Source organism: Ambystoma mexicanum, chromosome 5q (assembly GCF_040938575.1).
Source record: "Ambystoma mexicanum isolate Mex_15411 chromosome 5q, UKY_AmexF1_1, whole genome shotgun sequence".
In the NCBI taxonomy this organism is placed as follows: domain Eukaryota; kingdom Metazoa; phylum Chordata; class Amphibia; order Caudata; family Ambystomatidae; genus Ambystoma; species Ambystoma mexicanum.
Window position 1 is genome coordinate 219,760,198 of NC_090933.1, and position 25,805 is coordinate 219,786,002.

The window sequence follows — 25,805 nt, forward strand, 5'->3', positions numbered from 1 at the left end:
TAATAAATTGCAAGATTGTAGCTTAAGGGATCCATCAGTTTGAATGTTAGTCTTTCATCTTTATTACCCTCCCATTAAAATGAAAAAACTAGGCCCGACTTCAGTCGTGAAGAAGCAATTTACTTTCCAATATCTTCACTGCTTTTTACACGAAGGGAAAAAAAAAATACACACATTATTGCCTACATTTCGGAGTTCCTTCAGGAACAGGGGGCGTCGACAGAGCCACCAACACTTCCCACGTTCATTTCCATGAGCTTATTTTTATTATGTTATGTTTATGGCACGATTCCCTATCCGTGAATGCCCCCTTGACTCGGAACACCCCACTTGTGAAATCTACATGGCTTCCATCTTTGGAACGCAGATAACCGGGGCACAGACTTTTTTTTTTATGTGCTTGGGCATCCGAAGTTGAGAAAGGGCAAATTAATAACACTGCCGCCATCCTGGACAAGGTCCCCCACGCTCCCATCACTATAATGAGGACACAAAGAGCACCGCGCCAGGCTGCGCCTCTTCTTCATAACTCAGAGGTGTCACAGTGGCAATGGCCTCTGGCGCTATTTGTCTTTAGTGCAGTTGTGACACTCCAGCATGATCCATAATTTGGCAGCCATTTACCGTGACAGTGCAGCCATAACATTCAGTGAAGCCATTATTTGGCTCCATTTACCATATAAATTGTATTGTTGTGCATGCATGCTAGCAGCTACATTAGGCACCTGCAAAACGAGTAAATCTTGCAAAATAGATACTAACCGTCACCAGGCAGGAGACATTTTTTTTTTACTCCTATCAGAGGGTCTGCAGGAAAAAAGAAATATAAGAAATATTCCTTAAAGTTTTTTTCCCTCGGTAACTGCACAATTATGTTCACATGTATACACGACTCCTTTATTATACTTGGCCAAGGCTCGCTTTTCAAAAAGGGGGCCTGGTGCAGATCCACCTTAATGTAAAAAGGCACTATGGACTTGTGGCGTAATAATTAAATGCTATGAATGTGCGCTTGTCTCAGAGCGCCAGGCAAACCCGATCGGCTGCTTCGGTGGTGGGGCCCCTAGGATCGAAGGCGGCCTGCAGCAACCTAGCCCTGGCCCTTGGGTTTTCCTGCAATGCAAGAAAAACTACACCAGAGTCCTTCCGATGAAATCTGAATTGGGTGCCAAAACAGAGTAACTGTGTTGGAAGATGTTGCCGCCCAATGTGGAAGCAGTTCTTGCATCACTGCAGTTAGACCGACTCCCCCCCCCCCCCCTCCGACTCCTCCCAATCAGTAGCTCAAGACCTACTGGAACTGCCAGTGCCAGAACACAAAGGGAAAACTCAACCCTTCGCTTATACATTAAGGCTCCTTAGATTCTAGATCATGTATTTGTTTCCAAGCTCCTATTCAGTCTTGTTAGGAAGATGCATATTGTTAAGACTAGATTGTACGTTTGAGGAAAATATTTAGTCACTGAACAATATTTTCCTCAAATGGTCTATCATATAACCTGAGCTTGTGGCTCTAAAACACAAAAACAATTGCCTGCCACATTTCATAATTAGTTGGTCTTATCAATAAACAAGCACAAATTCACTAGATGGCTCAGTTGGGTGTTTTAATGCATACAAACATCTTTTTAATGACCTTTAAGAAAATATTTAATTTCCCCACCCCCAACACAGAAGACTTTGTAGATCACGAACAGGAAAATACAAGGCATTTTGTGTGCTTAGGCAATTGTGTAGTTAATATCAAAACGCTGTTGCTCCTTTGAAAAATAAAACATAACCCAGACAATAGCATTTTTTTTCATGCCCTCCCATGCTGTGAAAAAAACCAATAATACGTACTTGCAAGTTTAACTGCCTTTGAAACCAACAAAAGCCGAGGGCCTGATTCACAAAGTGTTTTACAATGGGATGTTTCTATTACAAAAGGCTTTTGTGCATCAGGCCCTCTGTTTCTATTTGAAAATTGTAATGCAAACTACAGATCACAATTGAAATGCTAGTAACTGGTACTAAAATCACATATGCTGGCAATAAACGTCCCTGTTTCTAAGACGTGAAATGAAAAAACGTGTTATTAACACCTTAAAAAATGCGATTCTCATACTACGGATTGCCAGCAGAAAAGGAGGGTGACATGGCAGAAATGGTTTGTGACCTTTCCGGTTGAATTAATGGGATTGTTCCGTTTTTACAACTTGCTGTTGACAGGGGGAGGTAACTCGACTACAATTTTTCCTATGTTTTTTCCAGTGTACATGTAATCCACAGCACGGAATACAGACTCCAAGCCAAGGAACCTGCCTTCGGGAGACTGGTCCCCCAAGTCCACTTCACAGAGCAGCTCTCCGCTGGCGTACATGTTCAGCAAGGCCATCATTGCTGCTTTAAACTCAGAAAAGTGGTTAAACAAGAAGAAACCTCGGATGCTGGCAGATTTCTTCAGAAGGAGAGCTGGCAAGGCATCTCCTTTAATGGATGGCAGGCCACTTGTGGTTTGGTACCCAGAGAGAAAACCTATAATAATCAAGCACCCATTGGTTGCTAAATTGCGGACTGCCAGGTCAAACATGTCTCCACCAATGGATTCATAAACCACATCAATTCCTTCAGGATACTCCCTTTTTAGCACTTGCCCAAGGTTCTCGGCTTTGTAGTTGATAGTACGGTCACAGCCGATGGATTTTAGAAAAGCAGCCTTTTCGTCACTGGAGCAGGTCCCAATGACATGACATTTGGCCTTCTTTGCTAGCTGAACCGCAAACTGGCCTGTTCCCCCAGCTGCAGCAGTCACCAAAACTTTCTTGTGTTCAGATAAATCCCCAAACTTTTTCAAGCTGATGTAGGCTGTGGTGGCACTTATTAGCAGGGGAAGGAAGTGAGGCTTCATGGATGGCACGGGGACTGCATTTTTGGCTGGAACTACTGTATATTCAGCAAAGGAAGCAGAACCCAGATAGGACACAGCTTGGCCAACTGAGTAGTTAGCACTGGCACTAAGTCCCAAGGCTACCACCTCGCCAATGCCTTCGAACCCATTATCAAATGGGAGCTTCATCGAAGGGTCATATCGGCCAGATGAATGATTAACGTCAGACGCATTGATGCCAACATACCTAAAAGAAGAAAACAAAGCAGATTAAGGTATGTGATGTTTAATATTCCATGTTGCAACAGGGCGAAATCAAAGTTAACAAAGGCTGTGCTCATATAGCTAGTGCTAAAGTTAAGATGGTAATGTCATAGTATTTCATTTTGTGATTTTAAAAGTAGGGATTATAATAGATTCCAAGGTGAGGAACACAAAGTAGGATTGAAATTGTTCCAATGCAGGGTTCGAAATTGCTGGGAGCTATTTAGTGCCTGCGTCTACCCTGGGAGTGCTTGACACCAACAGCTACCAGGAGCGACGTTTGGCTCCCCAGGGCATCTTGTGCCTTAGAAACATGCAGGTGTGCCATTTACTTTGAGAATGTAAATAAAGAAGAATTAGGACACATTTAAATATAATGGCTCGTACGTAATGGACAAACAGGTGCAGTGTACATTTCCTGGGAAGTTAGATTTGCAGTGCACTTGGTTCCCCAACAGTAGCTCCCGCCTACTGGCTGCTGACCGACTTCCAGGAGCAGGTTTTAGCTCCTGCTCATTGAATCTTAATTTTGAACCCTGCAATGCATAGTTCCCATGCAGAAAGAGCAGAGACTAACTGGTTTGTTGACCTCAGTTGCCATGTCGTGACAAGGCAGCAGCAAAACATACTTTGTATGGCACACATTAATTATTAACCAACCAACAAGGTAAAAAAAAAAGGGGGGATACAGATGTGCTTATCCGTTCCCCCCAAGCTTTCTATTGCAGTCGAGAGACACCCACCCAGGTATAGGGAGTAAAAATGTGTCCAATACTCCACTTAACTGTTTTTTGCAATACACACAGATAATCGCACCCTTAAATATTGAGAGAAAAAAACATGTACAGCAGAAACAATTCAGCCAATTACACTTGTTGCCCTACAATGCATAACAACCAAGAAATATTGCATGTAATTGGAAAAAAATACCATTTCATAGATTGTCCCGAGGGAGGAGGGATGGGGGACTGCGATCCACCTGACACATTGTTGCCATTTTCCACAATAGTGGAAACAGGCTGTGGAATTAAAATGTGTGCAAAAGAAACATAGCATGCTTGTATTGATTATGTTCTGAAAGAAAACATGTCTGATACTTTTAACGACAACATAATTATAGACCAGTGTGCTACGAGCGCTTGCTTGTAAAATACATGGTCGCCACTTTAATGGCTGCCTCCTAGTTTGTCTACATAAAGAAATACTTATTTCAAATCAATCAGTCTTTAGTGGTGTACAGGCCCTTTTCAATCACTTCTCGAAATGGGAAATTGTAATGGCTGGCTACTGATTACCTTAGTTTGCTAAAAGTAGTGTGCAGAGGAAGGTTTTTTTTTTAACCTGTACTCTTGTACACATTGAACAATATGCATAGATTTTCATTTAGCACCGTTTGGCTACATTAGTGACACCAAGAGCAAAGGGCTCGCATGTTCACAGTGCAGGTTGCAATAGAAACCTGCAAGCCATCAATAGCGAGAAAAATATAAGGTACCTAAAAGTACACGCTGACCTAAGCAGCTTGCAAATTTCCTCCGTCCTAGCGTCGAGCCATAGAAGCCTTCAGCTATTATCCAGAAAAGCGAGTAACGAGGTCCGCTCGTGACTACATGGCAAATGGAGTATTGGAGTTGACAACCTTGTAAAAATAGGTTTGCACGTTTTTTGTGCCATTAAAAAGACTGTAAGGAGCGGTAAATTCGCCACGTGCCCGGGTCACAAGCAAGCACCCATGAATGACGAAAAATAACACAAATCTCTCACAGAGATAAAATGATGGGTTATTTGACGAGGTGTGGGTTGTCTCCAATAAACTTGTATATGGAGCATATCACTAACTTAACCCGGCACCCGCGTCTGTATGGCACCATTGTCCAAGCCCAACCCCTCCCCCGTCACCCCCCATCCGCGGCGAATTAGGAAAAAAATTGGCTGCTTGCGGGTCCTGCCAGTGACCTGTGCATCCCCTCTTGTTTCTCGACGAGTACGCCACTTGCCACTGAAATGAAAAGTTCACAAATATGTACTAATCCAATTCACGCTTAACTGGACCCTTGTGTGGTTACGTTGAACTTGCACCCACATAAATAAAGCAGTGAGAGCCAGAAAACATCGTCGTTTCTAGGTTCAGCAGAGACCCTAGGACAAGAAAGCACGTTCAGAGGACGGACGCTTAGCATGTCTACTGCAAAAAGACCGCGGCAATGCAGTCCTGATTTTACAATCGTGATGCAGCACGCCTCGTTAAAACACTGCCCGCCTCAGGACGAACGTGAAACCCCTATTAAAAATGTTTTTTAAAAAAATAAAATAAACAAGACCGCTTTTCTTTACATTGCACACAATCTGACAAATGGGGAACCCCGAAGGGGCAATCTGACACTTGCAGGAGTTGCCCCTGTATACTCTGCAAAGGCTTCGGATCACGGCGTACAGGGTACACTCGGCGGGGCAAAGGGGGCGGGGTTGGAGCTCAGCGCACAACGTTATGTTTCTTGTAAACCCAGGCACCTTTGTAGTACAATTCGTGCGCCCTCAAAGCCTGCAAGTGGCCGAACGCATGGGACAACCATGTGGCACGTCTAGACATGGCGCTGGCCTGCACCTTTCGCCTGTGCACGCGCCTGCCCTGAGCATAGGGCAGGTGTGCCAACCTCAGATGTCGCCGATGCCGCTCCCCTTCCAACGGGGGACTGTGCACCACAGACTATGCTGCAGCCAAACATGCAAACTCTTTTTCCCCCTGTACGTTTCTAGAGGAACGACCCTCTAGGTTGCATGCGTGAGAAGCCAGGCGTTTCAGCGGCGCTCGCAAGGCTATGATTATGTTACGCACCCCCAACCCATCACACGCACGTGACCTCACCTCCCACGGTAGGACAGGCATGTATCTAACGCTGGGGGGCGCCCAGCCCATGACGCTCTGACCCCCATGCGTGGGTGAGGACGACGGTGGACAGCGGGGGGGCAGGACCCAGCCCCCCCCCTCCCCCCCCAGTGAAGGGTCTCCGCTGCGGCCCTAGAGTGTCAGGCCGGCACCCCAGTCTACCAGGTACCTCACACACTGCACACAACTCAGCAGACACAGTTCTAACACGCACTTTCTGACATTGTTTTTCTCATTTCAAAATATAGTACGCGGTTGGGGATCATACCGTGTATTCTCAAACAAAAAAAAAACAAAAAAAGTTACTAGGCACGCACGCATTTGAAACCACTGCCATTTCCAAATACAAAACGGTCCACGTTAAGGTAACTCGAACGCTGAACATCCTACTGGAGGTGAACACGTTCGTGTGCAGCAAGCAGCCGGTTTCCTCACACCACGTGTTATTAAGATATGCAGTCCCATATAGATGCACGTATTACAGCGCTCAAAATAAAAGCCAATTACATCTAATGTGTGGTCGCGCGAATATTGTAACGTGCGTTTAATACACTGCAATACACTGTGCAATATATACTGTATGACCCGATCGCTTGAAGCGTTTTACGGGCAGCGCCCGGGCAGATTGCGCATCATAGACGGATTAGATTCTAACAAGAGCTGTACATAAAAAAAATGACTATGCTGCAAAGGGAGGGAAAGAACCCTATGTTATTAAACACGGTGCAAACGGTCTAAAATGCAGCGAGCACGGCAAAATAACCTGGGTATTTGGTTGGAGACGAGCAAGTATTAGACACACTTTCAGTATAACCTCCTGTGTTTAAAAAAAAAAAAAAAGGCAACCGTGTTGTGAACGAATTCCGTTCACTGTCAACCGTCCGATTAAATGCAGTACGGCAATTAAGTGCACCGCAAATGTATTCTCTTATTTAAACCAAGACGAAATGCACGTTCCGTTGTTATGTACATGCGAGTGCGGGATTCTTATTAAAACATAAACGAATGGAATAAAATACAGCATTTTTTTCTTTCAATCTTCTCGAAACAAACTCGGATTTTATTTTTAACAATACAAATATGTTTGTGCCGAAAATACAATTATTGCTTTTGGCCTTCACGCCCGCCAATAAGCGTGAAACGGAGCCATACCACAGCTGGCGGGGTATAGAAAAGCCACGGGTAAGTTCAGCCATGTGTTTCTAGCTGAAGGGGTCCCAGGCGGGTCCCCGCTCTCCTGGTCAAGGTGAACGTTGGATCCGACGGAGAGCTTGGATGCACCCGGTCTGCGCTTCCTTCCTTGCACGCGCCGCTCTGCCGCCCCCTCCCACACCAGGCTGGGGAAGGAGACACACGGTACATCCCCGTGAAGCTTCCGCTACAGGTTTAAAAACCGAAAGCGGCACACAGAGCACCCCCCACCCCCACCCTTGCCCCCCCACCACTCTTGGCCGCGACCGGGAGGGGTGGGACCCCGCAACTTCTGTTCGATATTACCATTACAACTCCAGGCGCACGCCGTGCACCAGACTCATGCGTTTATTGAGGTGGGGGGGGGGGGGGGGGCGGAGAGAGATTTGGGGGGGGGGGGCGGGATGCAGGTTCGCGCGCGCGTCCATTCCCTTTGCCCATTTGATGTTGGGAGGAGGCGGTGTTGTAGAAGGGGTGGGGACGGGTTACAGGGGGCTGCAGTATGCCAGGAGAGCCAGTCGCTGCACCACCAGGGAGCACAACCCACAAACGCATCACAGCACTTTATAAGAGCCTGGGTCTCCAGGGGGAAAGCAACCGATTCCATGTAACACAGTGAAACTAAATGTTAGCCTAGTTACAACATTTGCTATATGTGGACGGTTATTCCGTCAATACCGCTTCAGCATTGCAAACAAGTCGTGTTTTGCAGGGTAGCGCTAGAAAGCAGGAAAAGAAAACTAAATATATATATTCTTCCAGAAAAGTGCTTTTTTCTGTTTGAAGGGTTAGTTATTATTCCCGAAGGGCCGTATATATTAAATTGTTACAATCTAAAAATATATGCACCAATCACCTGCTATGCAGCAGTCACCTGCTATGCAGCAGCCTCGCCTTTTGTGTATAAACACACGACCTGGCCCGTACACACACTTGCGTGGTACTTTCGGCCCAATTAAAACAGTAAACGGAGGATAAAAAGGCATTGCCTTAAGCCCTTAACTGCGGAGCTTTAATCAAGTCTATGCAAAAAGGACGCTCGTCCTTGGCACTTACTGGCTAGCTACAAGTCCAGGTTCACTTGGGAATGCATATATAAACGAAGTGTAAACCACAAGAAAACAGGATAGGAAGGAGGAGGGAGTCACAAGCCGTGAGGGACAGTTATGTATCAGCCGTGGTGGGCCCCCGGAGACCGCAGGCCAGGCACCAGGGCATGGTGGAAATGAGGTAACATGAGTTTTATAATCACTTCTAAAAAAATGTAAAAAAATAACACAATGGCACGTGGACAATAACAGAATGCCTCCAAGTTCACTCTAATTGGGGGTGGGGACAGTCACCTCCGAGAGAGAATGTTGTTCCCACTCTCTCCAACAAAACATAGTACGAAATAAAATGAGAAACTAAAGGCCTGGCTAAACAGCTCTTTGTCCAGCCCCTCGGGCCTTGTGCGCTATACAAATAAATAAAATACAAATACGAGCTAAAAGCTCTGCATCACACCCACCTACAGCCTCGTTGGCAAAGTTTATAGGTACGTTAGACACGTTTGGGCCGCAATGACTGACAGATGGCCTCAAATATAGACTAGTTAAAAAGGTATATGCTGGTCACGTCCATAAGGATGAAGTTTTTCCAGGTTGTGTTATAGAGCTTATATAATGTGCCAATTCACCACCGAGGTGGTGTCCGAGTCCACTAGGACTTGTCCAGCTATTGTCGTATTGTGGTCCTGCCAGGGATCCCGTTACGGAAACGTGGAGCAAAATTAGTTTCAAGGGAGGAACATGGGCTGACTTCTGTAGTATATAAAAAAAAAGGTAGGTACATTGGGCAGGTTATATGTGATCTTACCAACCACAAAAACAGATGGTACATAACAGGGTGGACAAAATATCAAAAAAACATAAAATAGTTTCTTTTTTTATTGAGGGGGGTCACCCTCACCCAAATCCCCTTTTAAAGCCACCCAACCCATTTAAACCTTTACCCCACTATCCTTTATGTATTTATTTAAACTTATCGGTATTTTTCTGTGTTATTACCACTATGTTTTGTTTCCGACAAAAATTACTGGATACCCATTGGGTGGGTTGGTCCCGAGATGTGCTGAAGCAAATAGTGAAAAGCAGTTTATAGTACCTACTCCTGGAGTAAAAATGATGCATTGGGTGTGGGGACAGGGAGGGTCTCACATGTGCTAGATTAGATTGTGTAAGTGAGCAGCCCGAATTCCATCGTAGGGACCTACAGGGGGTTAAATCTCAGAAAGCGATTTCAGGAAACTGCCTGAGGACCAGGGACTGTCTCTGTATCCTGAACATGCGAGACTAGGAAGCCACGGAACAGATGGTAGTAGGGAGACCATATTTTGAGAATTTCCAAAATATAGGTAACCAGAACAAACAAGAGTCCAAATTATCCTTAATGACATCCTGGCCACCTACAAGAATTAGGATCCAGTTTTCCTCCAGTTTTCCTAATTAAGAGTTGAACAATCAGTTAGTTACACGCTGAGTAATTAATAAACGTGATAACCGAAGAAATCCGCAGCCCAACATATAAGGGGTCTGCCATTTTCACACCCTAAAAGAAGGGAAAATACAGCGTGTAAAAGTACTCCCAACCAAAAAAAAGTAAACTGACGGTAGAACCTTGTGTCCCTGCCTTCACCCAAAGCTCCATGGATATGTCTGGACCAGTAATGCAGGTAGTACCACAGGAAGGAGCCATCATTACTGCCTGCTCGGAAAAAGCTAACACGTATAAGAAAAATCTAACACGTATATATTAATGTGCATGAATAACTAGGTGAAAAGAAATAATTATAAAATAAATTCCGTTTTCCAGTTAAAACATTTTTATTCACTTATCTAATACTCCCATTTTGAATTGGGTTTACATTTTCACTCCCTTAAAATAATTTTACTGGCAACTTAAATAAAATAGGGAGTAGAAATACTTCCAGTTCCAAATAAACCGGAATAAAAAAAACGATAGGGTGATGGAGGCTTACATATGTACACCAAAATACTCAAAAACAGGGATGAATGTTTCAGAAGGATCACATTCAAATACATAGACCTGTGGATCTCTTTACCGCTACACCTACAGCTCGAACCCGAAATTACACATTTTAGAACAGCACTGAAGACTCACTACTACCTTGCTCAATACAGTTTGAATGCTTTTCTTCTTTCCTTCTCAACCCTCCCTTACATGCTTTCACCCTCAGAAAACTCCTACAGCTCCAAAGCAGTCTAACCAGTGTGTTTTCCAAATACCCCAAAACAGTGGGCTGAGCAGGGGGTAACACCAACGGGAAGAGTGAACACACGTGACACCTTCTCTTTCTTTGGATGCCATTCCAGACACATTTTAAGTCCACAGCAAACATAATTAACACCAAAAATATGACATTCCTTAAAAACACAATCAACAACCATTATGCATTTTTAACATCTTTCTACTGGCAAGTGGTCCAGGCGGACCAAAAAAAACAAAATCCGGACGGCGGTTGAGGGCTTGGGCAGTGTAGTGAGAGTGTGGCAGAGACCATCCCCGGCAGGACGAGGCAGAGATCTGCTCTCTCCTCGTCCCCAGGGGCCCTCTTTTAAGCCCAAAAACGTGTGCAGCTCCGCTCTACGCCACCGAGCTTGGAGACCGCAAACCCAAACCATCCCAGCCCCCTGCTGGGGGCCGCCAGTTTACCCTGACCTCCGCCAGCCACTTCCCCCTCTGATGCCCCGCCCAACCTGGCATACCAGCAATGGCGGATTCTGCACCTTTCATAGATGCCCCTTTAACGATTTACACTTACATATACCACGAATCACACCCTGCCAAGTGCAAGGCTTATTGCGTAAATAGGTGCCACACAGACATGGAGTCACTGACACAGCGATACACAGTAGTTTAATACTAATAATTATGCAAAAGCGCAGACATGCATACAATCCTCACCACTCTATGATGACTAGTTGCAACATTATCAAATACTAACCCAATCACAGATCAACAATTACACCATTGCACACTATCACAATAAGCAAACACACATCTCACTATATGCATACGAATGACAGATGGACGGATACAGTTGAAACGGCTCTGCACTCTCACACAAGTGGGCTGTATACATGGGTCCATGCACTGGCATACAAAGGCTTAAGCATGATCAAACCAGGACACATGCATTCTATGTACGCTACATGTTGGCAATAGAGACCTGTAGATACGGTTAATGTAATCCCCATAGAAAGAGGGCCGTTTATAACTTTTGCACCGGTCAACAAATCTGCACAAAACGTTTCCAAAATATGGATCTGTGGTTTTTTTTTGCAGCTGCGTCGGGGGAAGCCCAAACCACTGGACTGAATGGCACCAAGCTATTGCAAGGAGGCTCTGGGAAAGAGTACTGTGGGTGTAATTCACAGAACGTTTTCCAATGGGGGTTTGCCATTATAAAACGCTTCTGTGATTTAGGACTTTTCTCTTTAAAAAGTGTCCAAAAGTATGAACAAGCTAGCAATATCTGGATTTGCTGGTACAATCCTGGAACCCACAAATAACCATTGCTCTACCCGACTGGCTATTGTGGGTCCGGATTTGCGGCCTCTCTTAGGAAGGACCCACAATGTCAGCAAGGAGCCACAAGTAAAACATTTGAAGGGGCCGTCTTGGTGCCCGTAGACTGTTAATCATGCTCTGCCCAAATACTAGTATAGGGAGGAGCCATCAAAGAGGTACCATATACTACAAAATCTTTTTAGAAAACTAAATACTTCAGTGGTCACCGGAAAGGTCCTCTATGTCAGTGAGGCCTGCACTAGCATAGCCAAAGGCAACAATTCGCGCACAGGGGCCTCTGGCCATTGACTTTTTGGAGACCACGCTGGCTAGGACCACTGGTGAGGCAAGGGAGGCCTGGGGTTTGACTGCATTGGTCACTGGCACTGACCACAGTGCCAAAAGTAGCCTGTGGTTCCACTCAGTGTGGATCTGTCATAGTCAAAATAGCCTACGGGACCAGTCAGCGTGGGCCACTTAGGGCAGAGGCAAAGGCTCTTCCCCAAGTCAAATTATCCCATGTCCAATAGGCCTATCTGGTGGCTCAGGGATTTACCGGGCGGTCCAAAGATCCACTGTGCCTAGCTAAAATGCATGCCCGCCATACCCAGCCGAAGCGGGAGTCCAGTCAAGGCCATTTCCGACTGTTACTGTAGATACAAAATTGTACATCATTAAAAACAAGATTGAAATGCAGTGAAAAATAATTGTTGGTTAAAAAGTTTTTTGGTTAAAAGGGATGTTATTGTTAATTTTCCATTAAAGAAAAAAAATCTGTGAAAAGAACTCTAAGAGAACTTATGTTTGTGGGGCAAAACATAACTCCAAAAAATCTACGACGACTTCTAAAGCGGCCACAATTGTGTCACTGCCATTTGCAAACAACTGTAACTCGGAAAACGTCAAGCACTGCTCGGGAAGTATCTCTGTATGATATGATATTTTATTTGTATCATGCTCGTACACAAGTTTTTTTTAGAGCACGACAGGGCAAGGGAGAGGAGGGGAACAGGGGAGAACAAAACAACGATCTTACTAGGCCCAGTGACATTGAGATCGTGCAAGTGCATGGGAAAGGGGAAAAGTGCATGGAAGGGGGGAGTGGAAAGTGCAGAGCAGAGGATAAACAGATAATAATAAATACAAATAAAATATGTAATGGAGCAATAAAAAGGGGTAGTGCAGCCAGCAAGTGGCAAGTGCTGTGTATACGCCAGCAGAACTGTGCAAGTCTGATATGTGCATAAAAAGAAGAAAATGGAGCGGGAATGGGGGACTGTATGGGTTCAGATACAGTGGGTACAGATACAGTCCCCAGTGCAAGGGGTGGCCGGGAGGCAGTGCAGAAGGGTGGCAGGGTGAGCAGGTAACTGGGCCAAGGGGACGGATGGTGGCCAGATGCACAGTGCCAAGATAGAGCAGATCAGCAAGGGAGAGGTGGAGCAAAGGCAGACGCAAAGAGGAAGGTCTTTAGCTGCTTCCGGAACCGGAGATGGTTCTCCTCAAGTTTTAGAGTGGCAGGGAGGCTGTTTTAGAGGGAGACCCTGGCCGAAGACAGCTCTACCCCCGGCTCGTTTCTTTGAAAAAACGACTGACCCTGAGGGAGTTAAAGATAGAGGAGCGAATAGCTCGAGAGGGGAGGTAGTTGCAGAGGGATAGCTAAAGGTATTTTGGACCCAGGCCCCAGAAAGCCTTGTGGACAATGCAGAGGGTTTTAAATGTAATCCTTGCATCCACTGGGAGCCAATGGAGAGATTTCAGAGCTGGATAGATACGATCCCAGGGCTTGAGGGCAAGGACAAGTCTTGCAGTCCTGTTCTGGATTAGTTGCAGAGGGCGAAGAGTAGAGGCAGGTAGATTTAGAAAGAGGCTGTTACAATAGTCCAATCTAGAGAGAACCTGATAATTCTGCTGGAAAATTCAGGGCCTCTTATTTCCTTTTTACAGGTGCTAAGGCGTCTTTTGTTGTGCTTCCCTTCATATAAAATGAAAACAAACCATACATGTTTTGCTCTTTACCATCAAATGAAATTTTTGCATGAGCTTTTTTTTGTTTTTAAAATAGATCTTTTTTTGTTACAGTGGTTCAAAATTTGGTAGTGCACATGCCAATTGTATTAGCACATATACAGTAACACTGCTCATGATGCAATATCATATTTAAAGAAGCCACTTTTTCCAGGGCATGATCTTTGTCCCTGCCACAGGTTGTGCCAAGCTAACCAAAATCTCCACTGGGCCCGCCAGAACCCCGCAAAATGTTTGGCAACGCCAATGGCGACCTTTTTAAAAATAAGCCACCTACAAACCAGATTGTATTTCAACTAGCCATGGTTGACTTTTTTACTAGTTCCACACACGCTGAATTGGGTCCCACTGTGGAAGTGTATTAATGTACCCGAAACCCAAATTAGCCAATTGTCAAGAGGGCTTTATAATATGTGGGTCCGTTAACTGCTCATGCGAACCTTCATATTACTACAGATTTTTGCCTACTTTTGGTACCTATTAAAAATGAGGCATATTTGCAAAAAAGCACTTTCAGGAATAGACGCACGCTCCTCCTGAAGGTTTGAAGCAAATTCATCCAGGGGTTCGGCTGAAGGTGCTACCAATTATGGGTCTATGGAGAATGAATGGGTAAATCTAAGTTTTGGCAACTCTCCGATAACCTTCCCTGCCTTGACAAAAAAGCATGAAACTTTACAAAAGTTTAGTGTGGGTTCGCCTACCCAAAAAGTGCTCTTTCTAAGGGAGTCTAAATTAATCACAAACCCCGACATGGTTTATCACACATTGGATTAGATACTGACGCATACATTATGTTATAGCAGCACCAAACCAAAAACGGATAAAAAAATTAAAATAGTTTAAAAAAGTCACACATACACGGATATACCGAACACTTCTGACTTCATCCCACTGGGTCTATAAACAGACTACTGACTAGTAATAAGTTATGTGGCTTATGGGACAACAAACATGTCTAAAATGCAGTCCCCAAGTGCTCAGTAAAATACAAGGTATAAATATACTTGTTAAACTGATCTGAGGCATTGACCCTAAACTGACAAATGGGTACATACAGTTATACATACATAAGACACCATACATATATATATTATAAGGCATTGTATACCAAGACGGGATCAAACGCTGACGCAGGGCTTACCGTGACCCAGAACCACGCGATCATACACTGAAGGGACTCACACAGCAAAAAACATAGGCAAGGAGTAATGCACACACACACCGTTATTCACCGACTGCATGGGGCCCAGCACATTTCTGCTGCACCCCAATATGTTGTGCCTTTTGTGAAACATGTGCAAGGACGAAGCATGCCTAGGCCTCTCTGCCTTAGCAAAAACAGATCGTTGTCGTTTCAACATATCTAAGTTCCTGCAAATTGTCTTCCAATTGACATTTGTATCTCTTTGTATTTACCCATTTCTGCTCTAAAGAGGAAACATGTGCCACGTACAGGCAGATCGCATGCCTGCAACAAGGGCCACACCAACAATACCATTAACCTGTATTTTAGGGTTTTGTAAGCACATTTTGGCATTTTCCAGTGATTTATTTTTATTTTTAAAAGATACCAATTTGTATGCACTCAAGACTGAATTTAGCTGAAAGGGTGAAACACACAAGGAAGGCAAGTCCCACAGTGGCTCACATGGACAAGTTTTTGGTAGATTGCGTGGAATTACACCAACACTAGCGCACTCCAAGAAACAATTGTTGGGCCCCCTAACCAGACAAGGTCCAAATTATCTCCCATATGTATCAGATTTATCACTTTACTTTGGTAGGCTTAGGTAATAGCACTGCAGCATGCATGCCAACTTGCTCTATTCCTTTTGATAGATGCTAATTAAGTCATATTTTTCTTTGCATTCTGGGAGTTGGTGTCCTGTATTTATTCATTTGCTATAGCGCACAAAACCCAGAAGTATCTAGGCGCTTGAGCTTAAGAGAATGGCTACAGTGCTTCTGGTTACAGAATGGAAGCACAGGAAGTGATTAGATCCTAGAGAAACATCCAAATCTAATTACATCACAAGCAAAGTGCAGAAATGGAATTCAAAGCGAACACATTCATGGAGCCCACCCCATGTTGCAGGGCGGCAGCGACAGAGATGCAGGAGTCAATCAAGTGGGCATATTCAGGTATGTAAGAAAGTGGACCACGACTCACCCCTTGAGCGACCATCTAGCGGACAGGGAGCAAACAGGGGCCTTAGGAGTGGGCCTTTGATGGGAGGGCCGGCCAAGCCTGCCGGCTCTCCCATAGGCCGATATCACCGGATACCCAGCCAATCAAGGGAATCAGCAGGAGCCGAGGCCCAGGCTCTTGGGAGCACACATTGCGGTCGGCCATGAAACAAATGAAATCAGAATACAAACACAGCTGACTCCGCCAGGGGCCGGCATGATGCAAAGATAAAAGCAATCTTTGCAGTGGGCCAGTGGAGCAGCGCTGCTTAGGCACAAGGTCGAAGTCCAGATTGGTAAAAGTTTACAAGCTCACCCTCGACCGCGAAAATGTTTGAAATAAGCCCCCAGGCTTACCTTGCTTCATGATGTTGTGAGAAGCAGTGTTGAATCTCCCGATGGAGGAGGGAGAGGGGCAGGATCACCAGCATCCTGCAGCTTCCCTTTGACTACAAGCCCCAGAATGGAAAGAAAAAAAAAACAACCATCTTCTGAATGGAATAGAGCAGATTGGCAACTGTGCTGCAACTTCTAGTGTGACTTGCAGGATAGTACATCATTTACCACAAACTGGGCACTTGAAATAAGAATTTTGTGGGAAGCGCTTATTTTCAATAAATTGTGTCAGCCTTTTCTGTCCCAGAAAAAGGGTTGTACATTTTGGGGCGGTTTCCAAATTGCCTCCATTTAGAGAGTTTAATGTATAGATTTTCAGCTGAAGAACTATAAAACCTACTCGGAAGTCATATACAACGATTTAGAAACATTCAGGAGGTAAGGGGTTTATTATACGAGGTAGTGAACAGGAACATTTTTACCTACCTTCCAGCAGAAAACTTGTGGGTCAAGTAGGTCTGCTGGAAGCCATGACTGGCACCTTTTGCAAGATGCAAACCGCCCGGGTAAAGTCGTCACTTAACAGCCGAGTGTAGTTGCATTGAAATCTCACGTATTGAGCTCTATGCTTTTTACTTCCCGTTTAACCTTCCTCCGGCCAGTGACCTTTGTACTGGCACATATATACACACAGGGTCATACATGGGCGCATTTGAGGTCTCATATAGTGCATACGTTCACAAACACTGATGTCTACAATGACACTGATGAATTTGGGGGCTTATACAAGTCATGGACAAGGCAGAAACAGAAGGGCCAAACACGATACACAAGAGGTTTAACACAATGCTTAAAACATTGTGTGCACACACAAAATGGCCAAACGCATGTACACACACACATATTCATACACAGAGGTCAAACATCCACACACACACACACACACACACACACACACACACACACACACACTTGTGGCTCAAACACCTTGAGCACATGCGCGCACACGGCTCAAACAACTTGCTTGCACATGGCTCAAACGCCTTGCGCATGGCTCAAACACCTTGCACACATGCGTGTCAAACATCTTGCATCGCACACACACACGCGGGTTAATGTCGTGCATGCACGCACACACATGCGTGCCAAACATCTTGCATGCACACACACACGTGGGTCCAACATCTTGTGTGCATGGTTCAAATACCTTAGGTGCAAACATCTTGCGCGTGTGCGCACACAGCTCAAACACCTTACACACACGCAGGTCAAAAGTCTTGCATCACACAAACACACGTGGTTAAACGCTTTGCATGCACGCACACACATTTGGGTCAAACAGCTTGCATGCACGCACACACAGGTCAAACGTCTTGCACGCATGGTTCAAACACCTTGCGTGTGCATTCACACACGTTTCAAACACCTTGCGTGCATGCACACGCGGTTCAAACACCTTGTGCGCACACACACGGTCATACACCTTGCGTGCGCACACACATACAGTACATACACCTTGCATGCGCGCACACACGGTTCATACACCTTGCATGCCCGCACACACAGTTCATACACCTTGCATGCGCGCACACACGGTTCATACACCTTGCATGCGCGCACACACACGGTTCAAACACCTTGCGTGCGCGCACATACGCAGGTCAAACACCTTGTGTGCACACACACACGTGGGTCAAACATCCTGCATGCACGCACACACGTGGGTCAAACGTCCAGCATGCGTACGTACACATGTGGGTGAAATGTCTTGCGTGCGTACGTACATATGTGGGTGAAATGTCTTACGTGCGGGTGAAACATCTTGCGTACATACACGCGCGGGTGAACTGACACAGACACACACACACACACACACACACACACACACACACACACACACACACATCAAACGTCTTATACACATACACGCTAGTCTTAGTCACTTAACAGCTCAGTGTAGTTGCATTGAAATCTCACATATTGAGCTCTATGCTTTTTACTTCCTGTTTAACCTTCCTCTGGCCAGTGACCTTTGCACTGTCACATATATAAACGGGGTCATACATGGACACATTCGCGGTCTCATATAGTGCATACGTTCACAAACACTGATGTCTACAATGACACTGATGAATTTGGGGGCTCATACAAGTCATGGACAAAGCAGAAACGGAAGGGCCAAAACATGATACACAAGAGGTTTAACACAATGCTTAAAACATTGTGTTCAAACACAAAATGGCCAAACGCATGTACACGCACAGTCATACACAGAGGTCAAACATCCCTACACACACAACGCGTGGCTCAAACACTTGAGCGCATGCGTGCACATGGCTCAAAGACCTTGCGCGCGCACACTGCTCAAACACTTTGCGCGCGTGCACAAACCCCTTTGGCGCGCGCGTGGCTCAAATTCCTTTCGCGCGTGTACGCACGGCTCAAACAACTTGCGTACATGCGCACGGCTCAAACACCTTGCATCGCGCACACACACGCGCGTTAGCATCTTGCGTGCACACACACGGGTCAAACATCTTGCATGCACGCACACACACGTGGGTCAAACATCATGCACGCACGCACATACACATGGGTCAAACATCTTGCGTGCATGGTTCAAACATCTTGCGCATGTGCGCACATGGCTCAAACACTTTGCGCGCGCACAGCTCAAACACCTTGCACACGCAGGTGAAATGTCTTGTGTGCATGCACACACTCGTGTTTTAACATCTCATGTGCACACACACTTTGCCGGTAAACGCCTTGCATGCACGCACACACATGCGGGTCAAACATCTTGCATGCACACACACACAGGTCAAATGTCTTGCGCACACGGTTCAAACACCTTGCGTGCTTATGCACACACGGTTCAAACACCTTGCATGCTCATGCACACATGGTTCAAACACCTTGCGTGCTCATGCACACACGGTTCATACACCTTGCGTGCTCATGCACACACGGTTCATACACCTTGCATGCGCACACAGTTCATACACCTTGCGTCCGTGCACACACGCTTCAACACTGTGCGTGTGCGCACACACACAGGTCAAACACCTTGTGTGCACACACGTGGGCCAAACATCCTGCATGCGCACGTACACACACAGGTCAAACGTCCAGCATGCACACGTACACATGCGGGTGAAATGTCTTGCATGCGTACGTACACACGAGGGTCAAATGTCTTATGTACACATACACGCAGGTCAAACGTCTTGCACACACACGGGTCAAACGTCTTGCATGTACGCACACACATGGGTCAAACATCTTGCATGCACGCACACACACGTGGGTCAAACATCTTGCATGCACGCACGCACACACATGCGGGTCAAACATCTTGCGTGCATCGTTCAAACATCTTGCACGTGTGCACACACGGTTCAAACACCTTGCGCGTGCATGGCTCAAACACCTTGCACACACGTGGGTCAAAAGTTTTGTGTGCACGCACACACACGTGGGTTAACAGCTCGCGTGCATGCACACTTTGCCAGTAAACACCTAGCGTACACACACACATGCGGGTCAAACATCTTGCATACACACACACAGGTCAAACGTCTTGCGCGCATGGTTCAAACACCTTGCGTGCACATGCACACACGGTTCAAACACCTTGCATGCTCATGCACACACGGTTCAAACACCTTGCATGCTCATGCATGAACACACACGTGGGTTAACATCTCATGTGCACGCACACTTTTCCGGTAAACACCTTGCATGCACGCACACACATGCGGGTCAAACATCTTGCATGCACACACACACAGGTCAAACGTCTTGCGCACACGGTTCAAAGACCTTGCATGCTCATGCACACACGGTTCAAAGACCTTGCGTGCTCATGCACACACGGTTCAAAGACCTTGCATGCGCACACAGTTCATAAACCTTGCGTCCGTGCACACACGCTTCAACGCAGGTCAAACACCTTGTGTGCACACACATGGGTCAAACATCTTGCGTGCACACACGTGGGTCAAACGTCCTGCATGCAGACACACGTGGGCCAAACGTCCAGCATGCGCACGTACACATGCGGGTGAAATATCTTGCATGCGTACGTACACACGAGGGTCAAATGTCTTATGTACGTGCACACACACACACACACACACACGTCAAACGTCTTGCACACACACAGGACAAACGTCTTGCATGTACGCACACACATGGGTCAAACATCTTGCATGCACGCACACACATGTGGGTCAAACATCTTGCATGCACACACACGTGGGTCAAACATCTTGCGCGCATCGTTCAAACATCTTGCGCGTGTGCACACACGGTTCAAACACAACACCTTGCACACACGTGGGTCAAAAGTTTTGTGTGCACGCACACACACGTAGGTTAACAGCTCGCGTGCATAAACACTTTGCCAGTAAACGCCTAGCGTGCACACACACATGCTGGTCAAACATCTTGCATGCACACACACACAGGTCAAACGTCTTGCGCACACGGTTCAACCACCTTGCATGCTCATGCACACACGGTTCAAACACCTTGTATGCTCATGCACACATGGTTCAAACACCTTGCATGCTCATGCACACATGGTTCAAACACCTTGCGTGCGCACACACGGTTCAAACACCTTGCGTGCGAACACACACGCAGGTCAAACATCTTGTGTGCACACACACACACACGTGGGTCAAATATCTTGCGTGCACACACACACGTGGGTCAAATGTCCTGCATGCGCACACACACATGGATCAAACATCCTGCAAGTGCACACACATGGGCCAAACGTCAAGCATGCACACGTCCACACGCGGGTTAAATGTCTTGCGTGCGTACGTACACGCGCATGTCAAATGTCTTATGTACACACACACACGCAGGTCAAACACCTTATACGCACACACACCAGTCAAACGTCTTGCATATATATACACACACACACACACACACCGGTCAAACGCTCACTTGTGCGCAGGTGCACACACAGGCCTTGCCTTCTTTGCGTGCACACAAACAGGAGAAAAACCTTGTGCGCACACAGACATAGGGCCTCATTACACGGACGGCGGTAAGGGGTTACCGGTAAACCCTTCTCGCCTTACTACGAGGTCCCTTTGCGGTTAGGTACGTTAACGCCTGCTGTTTAGCAGGCGTTAAAAACCAACCCACAAAAGGACCAGGGTGCTAATTATGGTACCGCAATTTGCGGCACCGTAATTAGCGCCTTCCCCATTCCCATAGAGCCCTATGGGGCAAGAATGGGGAAGGGCAATGGGGGAAGGGGGAATTACCGCCCCGCCAACCTTGGAATAGGGCGGTAATTCCCCTTTCCACCAAGGCGGTGCCGGTATTTTTCCGGCATGGCCTCCGCCTACCGTGTAATGAGGCCCATAGACAGGTCACATATTATGTACCCACGCGGGACAGACATATGTGTGTGCACACACACATTGTCAAACAAACAGGCCAAGCAGGTGCACACATACAGGCATAAGTGTCAAGACATGGGTCAAAGACTGGCACACACAAACAAGGGCCAAACACGGACACACACCTCAAACAATGGCATGCACGCAAGGGTCATACACCGACATGCACATTCCAGATTCAAAGACGTGCGCAACCAGAAATAACACACAGTTAGGTCAAACATGACAGACCCATACATGGATGAAATGTGACGACATGTACACCGACAAAAGGGTTAAAAATGACATGCAATACAATCAAAGAAGGTCACCCACAAAATTCAACAGCATGCAGAGACTAGGCACAACACACACTCACAAGAATTAAACATGAGGCACACCGGTGAAAAGATGCCACACACACATACATGCACAAGGCATACGCAGGGGACAAATACGATACAATAATCTCATAGACATGCACCTAAGGTTTAAACGCCACACACACACGTCAAAACATGCCACGTAAACAGACACACACAAGGGTCACACGCACCACATGAGCAGTTCCAAACATGACATTACCGTCAATGAAAACATGCACTTAAAGGTTCAAACACAGGTCAAACCATGCCCCTGCCCCACGCAGTTGAAAATATCCCCTCTACCCCAACTGTTCAAAAAACGAGACAGGCACAAGGATCAAACATTCAACAGGCAAGCTTCAAACAAAAGACACCTATATGGGTCACACACACACAATTATTCTGTATGTTTGCTTCCAACTGAGGTAGTTATGTGTAGACACTACACACAAGAGTAAAACAGAAAACACACACGGCTCAAGCAGTGAAACACTCACACGTGCCTAAACACTGTAGCATGCAAGTGACATGGCCTTAAACGTAAGAGATCATATAGAAAAGGTAGACAGTGAAATATAGGTAGTCTTACATTTACACGTGTGCGTGAGTGGGCACACCTAAACAAAAGGACACCTTTACACACAAACACATACAGATCGGGTTTGAGATTGCTGCACCCACTAAACGGGGTGCTCATATTCTGGTATGACTATATTAACTGGCTCATAGTTTGTAGAAAATATACTGACGGGTCAACCATTTTCCTATGACAGCCAAATGGATAAAAGTATTAAAGAAGAATTAATAATGGGCGAGACAAGAACTGTAAATACCAAAATACAATGAACAGACCAGGAGTGGGTTATCACTCACAAAGCAGAAAGGGCACTTGAAAGCTCACATGCACACTCGCATATAACGTCATCTCCTAAAAGGCGTTTATGCCGTATCGAAAAGGTGGCTGGTTTGTTTTTTTCAGGAAAGGCAGAAGTGCCTGAAAAACAAGGACACATGTTTGCTCACAAAGAGAAATAACTGTTTTGTGGCCAATGTGAACGATTTTGGAGGTCGGGCACCGAGAACAGTTAAAAAAAAAAGTAAATTAGCGGGCGCCAGATGGCGGCTGGTACAGCTTATTTTATACGGTGACTCAGAGATGCGCCTTCGGGAGTTCATATAACAGTGGTAATCTTTGGTTTTGGAGGGGCGGTGGTGTGGCGATAAAACAAACAGCCACACGAGAATGGAGGTGGCAGGCGCTGAAAACGTACACGGGACGACGGGGTAGCAACTATCCGTGCAACGTGAAATACTGAGAGTGCCCACATAACCCCACTGGGACACTAACGTTCATCTGCCGGTTTGTACTGGGGAGGTGAAAGTTCGGGGGCGGGGCTGGCTATCGCTGTTGAAAGGGGGCAGTAGCGTGAGGAAAGGGGCGTGAAAAATAAGTGTAAATGCGGGGGGTTGGGGGCAGGGGCGTTGGCCGTTGGGTCTAAAGTGATCAGGGTGGGTTGATAACATATGGTGGTAGTGTGTAAACGCGAGGGGGTGTACATGTGGGAGTGGCAGGGGGCTGCGTGATAAAGTGATGGCGGGTACACTCACCGGTTCCTGACGAGCAGCTCCCCGTCCCCGGGGATGGGTACAGGCACCTCGGGCAGCAGTGTGACGGCACGGCGGAAGTTGGGACTGAGCTCAGTGACCTGCAGCTTCTTCATGGTGGCGGCTATGGACGAGCCTTGGAAGTCCATGAAGTGACGGGAGTAGGACAGGTCCACGATGGGCCGCCTGTGAGGCGCGTACCCTCCCCTCAGTGCAGTACCCAGGCCCAGCAGCGCTGCCCTCATTTCCGCCCCGGAGTAAACAGACAGATCCGGAGGGGAGACGAGCGAGCGAGCGAGCAACCACCGCCGCTGGTCTTCTTCTGCGGAGAAAACAGGAAGTAAAACACAGCTCTGTGTGTGCTTATGTAAATCGCACTGCCTGCCACCTCCCCCCTGCTTTATCCAAGAGCGAAGTTGGGAGCCGGTTCCTTTGCTGTAAACAAGCTACAAAGTTCAAGAACAGTCTCTTGGCCAACCCCGCGCTGTCCTCTCTGGGCACAGACCCAACGCGCTCAAGGCACTACTTTAAGACATGGCGCACCGTCGCCCCCTCACCACAGCCAGCCCTACACGAACCAACAACCGCAATGCCAGCCCAGTGTACTCGTGCTCGGAACCTTAGAATAAGCCAACAATATTTTACTGTGGATTGCAGGCAGACCCACCAGCAGTCTCGGTGCTGTAGCTGAAAACACCTCACCTCATTTACATGTACACCAAACCCGTGCACAGCCTCATAAACACTCAGAGTCAGCACAATCCCGTCTCACTCACTGTGCAGTGCACCCTGAAAGAGGGTCCCTCCTGCCGAACCTTATGCTAATCACAGAGCTGAGCAGCAGCTTATCAGTCAACTTCACCGCCGACTTGACACGGAGAGTCCCATTGCAACCGTGAGACCTCTGCACTAAACCCCACAACCATCACAATAATGCACCAGCAGACCCACTTCCTGTGGAACGTAAATACCCAGCACTGCATGCAGCTGCATAACTGGAAAAGCAACAGCATCCCCTCCTCACTCGTACATGAACACATACAAGCCCTCCGCATTTGTATGTTGTCGCCCTCCAACAGGTTTATTATTGTGCACGAACGTTATGTCTGTCTTGCTCAGTGAACAGCCCGGACTCTATTTAGGTAGGTGCGGTTTAGGAAGCTGGCTTGCCATTGCTTCTGTCAGGCGCCTCCCTTTCCCGTGCGAAATGTTCACTTCCCCTTTTATGCAAGGTGATACAAAACAATCCAGAGCCGCTGGCAGCTGCAGGCAGGGAGGGAGCGGATATGTGCAGCCTGTGGGGAGCTGCTTTTATTTTTTGGATGATTTGCAAACACACTGAAATTACAACGTATGAGAGCGTTTTAGATGGAGACAATGCCTCGCATAGGCTGGGAGGTGCTACGATTGAGTGTGACATGCGCATCCAGCTTTCACCCACCCACACACAGACAAATGTCATTTTTAGAACCTCCCACCTAGAGATCTATTCTACAGGAACACAGCCCCCTGCCATACAGATATTCGGCATATTTTCCACCTCCATGTTTGCATTCGGTGGTGGTGTGGGCGTGGATGAGTTCTGTCCCGTTTTGCTGCTAGTTGATGTTTCCTCCAATAAAATGTAGGTTTCTATGTTCCCCAAATCGAAAATGGTATCGCTCTATACAAATGTAAAGTTTAAAGAGACCTCTCTAGTCTGCTGGCCAAATGTCACTAATTTCAGTTCTAAAAATGTGGCTTCTACGAGTGGAACGTCTTCCAGCTATTTCTTACCTTTTGGGTTATAGTGACTAAAACTATTCATCATTTTTATATTGTCTTAGTTGTTGTAATTGCTCATTAGGCGAATACATTTTCTGCAGGCATATGTGTGTACCCTCCTTCAACTTTTTACCCTGCCTGCAACCCTCTCTATCGACTATCTCCATATCTTTCCAGCTGTTCCCTTAATATTCAATATTTATTGTATCTATATTGCTGTACCCTACTGCCGTCTCGCCTTATTCTACATGACTCTGTTGCTCCATAGCTAGGTTTCTGCTGTATAAAACGAGACCATTGTGAGAAATTCAACCATCCGCATGGGT

At 46.4% G+C, this 25,805-nt stretch overlaps 1 protein-coding gene across 2 annotated transcripts; it reads right to left on the reverse strand.

Moving 5' to 3' along the window:
- Window positions 1–1,586: 1,586 nt before the first annotated feature.
- On the reverse strand, window positions 1,587–24,846 carry PTGR3 (prostaglandin reductase 3). Of its 2 annotated transcripts, none has more exons than XM_069620739.1 (3): window positions 24,746–24,846; window positions 23,719–24,037; window positions 1,587–3,116 (listed from the first exon to the last, which is right to left on the reverse strand). In XM_069620739.1, the coding sequence occupies exons 2-3, from the start codon at window positions 23,958–23,960 to the stop codon at window positions 2,192–2,194; spliced, it is 1,167 nt and encodes a 388-aa protein (XP_069476840.1). In that variant the 5' UTR covers window positions 23,961–24,037; window positions 24,746–24,846; the 3' UTR covers window positions 1,587–2,191. The 2 variants fall into 2 exon arrangements, with proteins under 2 accessions (XP_069476840.1, XP_069476839.1); XM_069620738.1 differs by lacking the exon at window positions 24,746–24,846 and adding an exon at window positions 24,687–24,723.
- Between the last annotated feature and the right edge of the window lie 959 nt (window positions 24,847–25,805).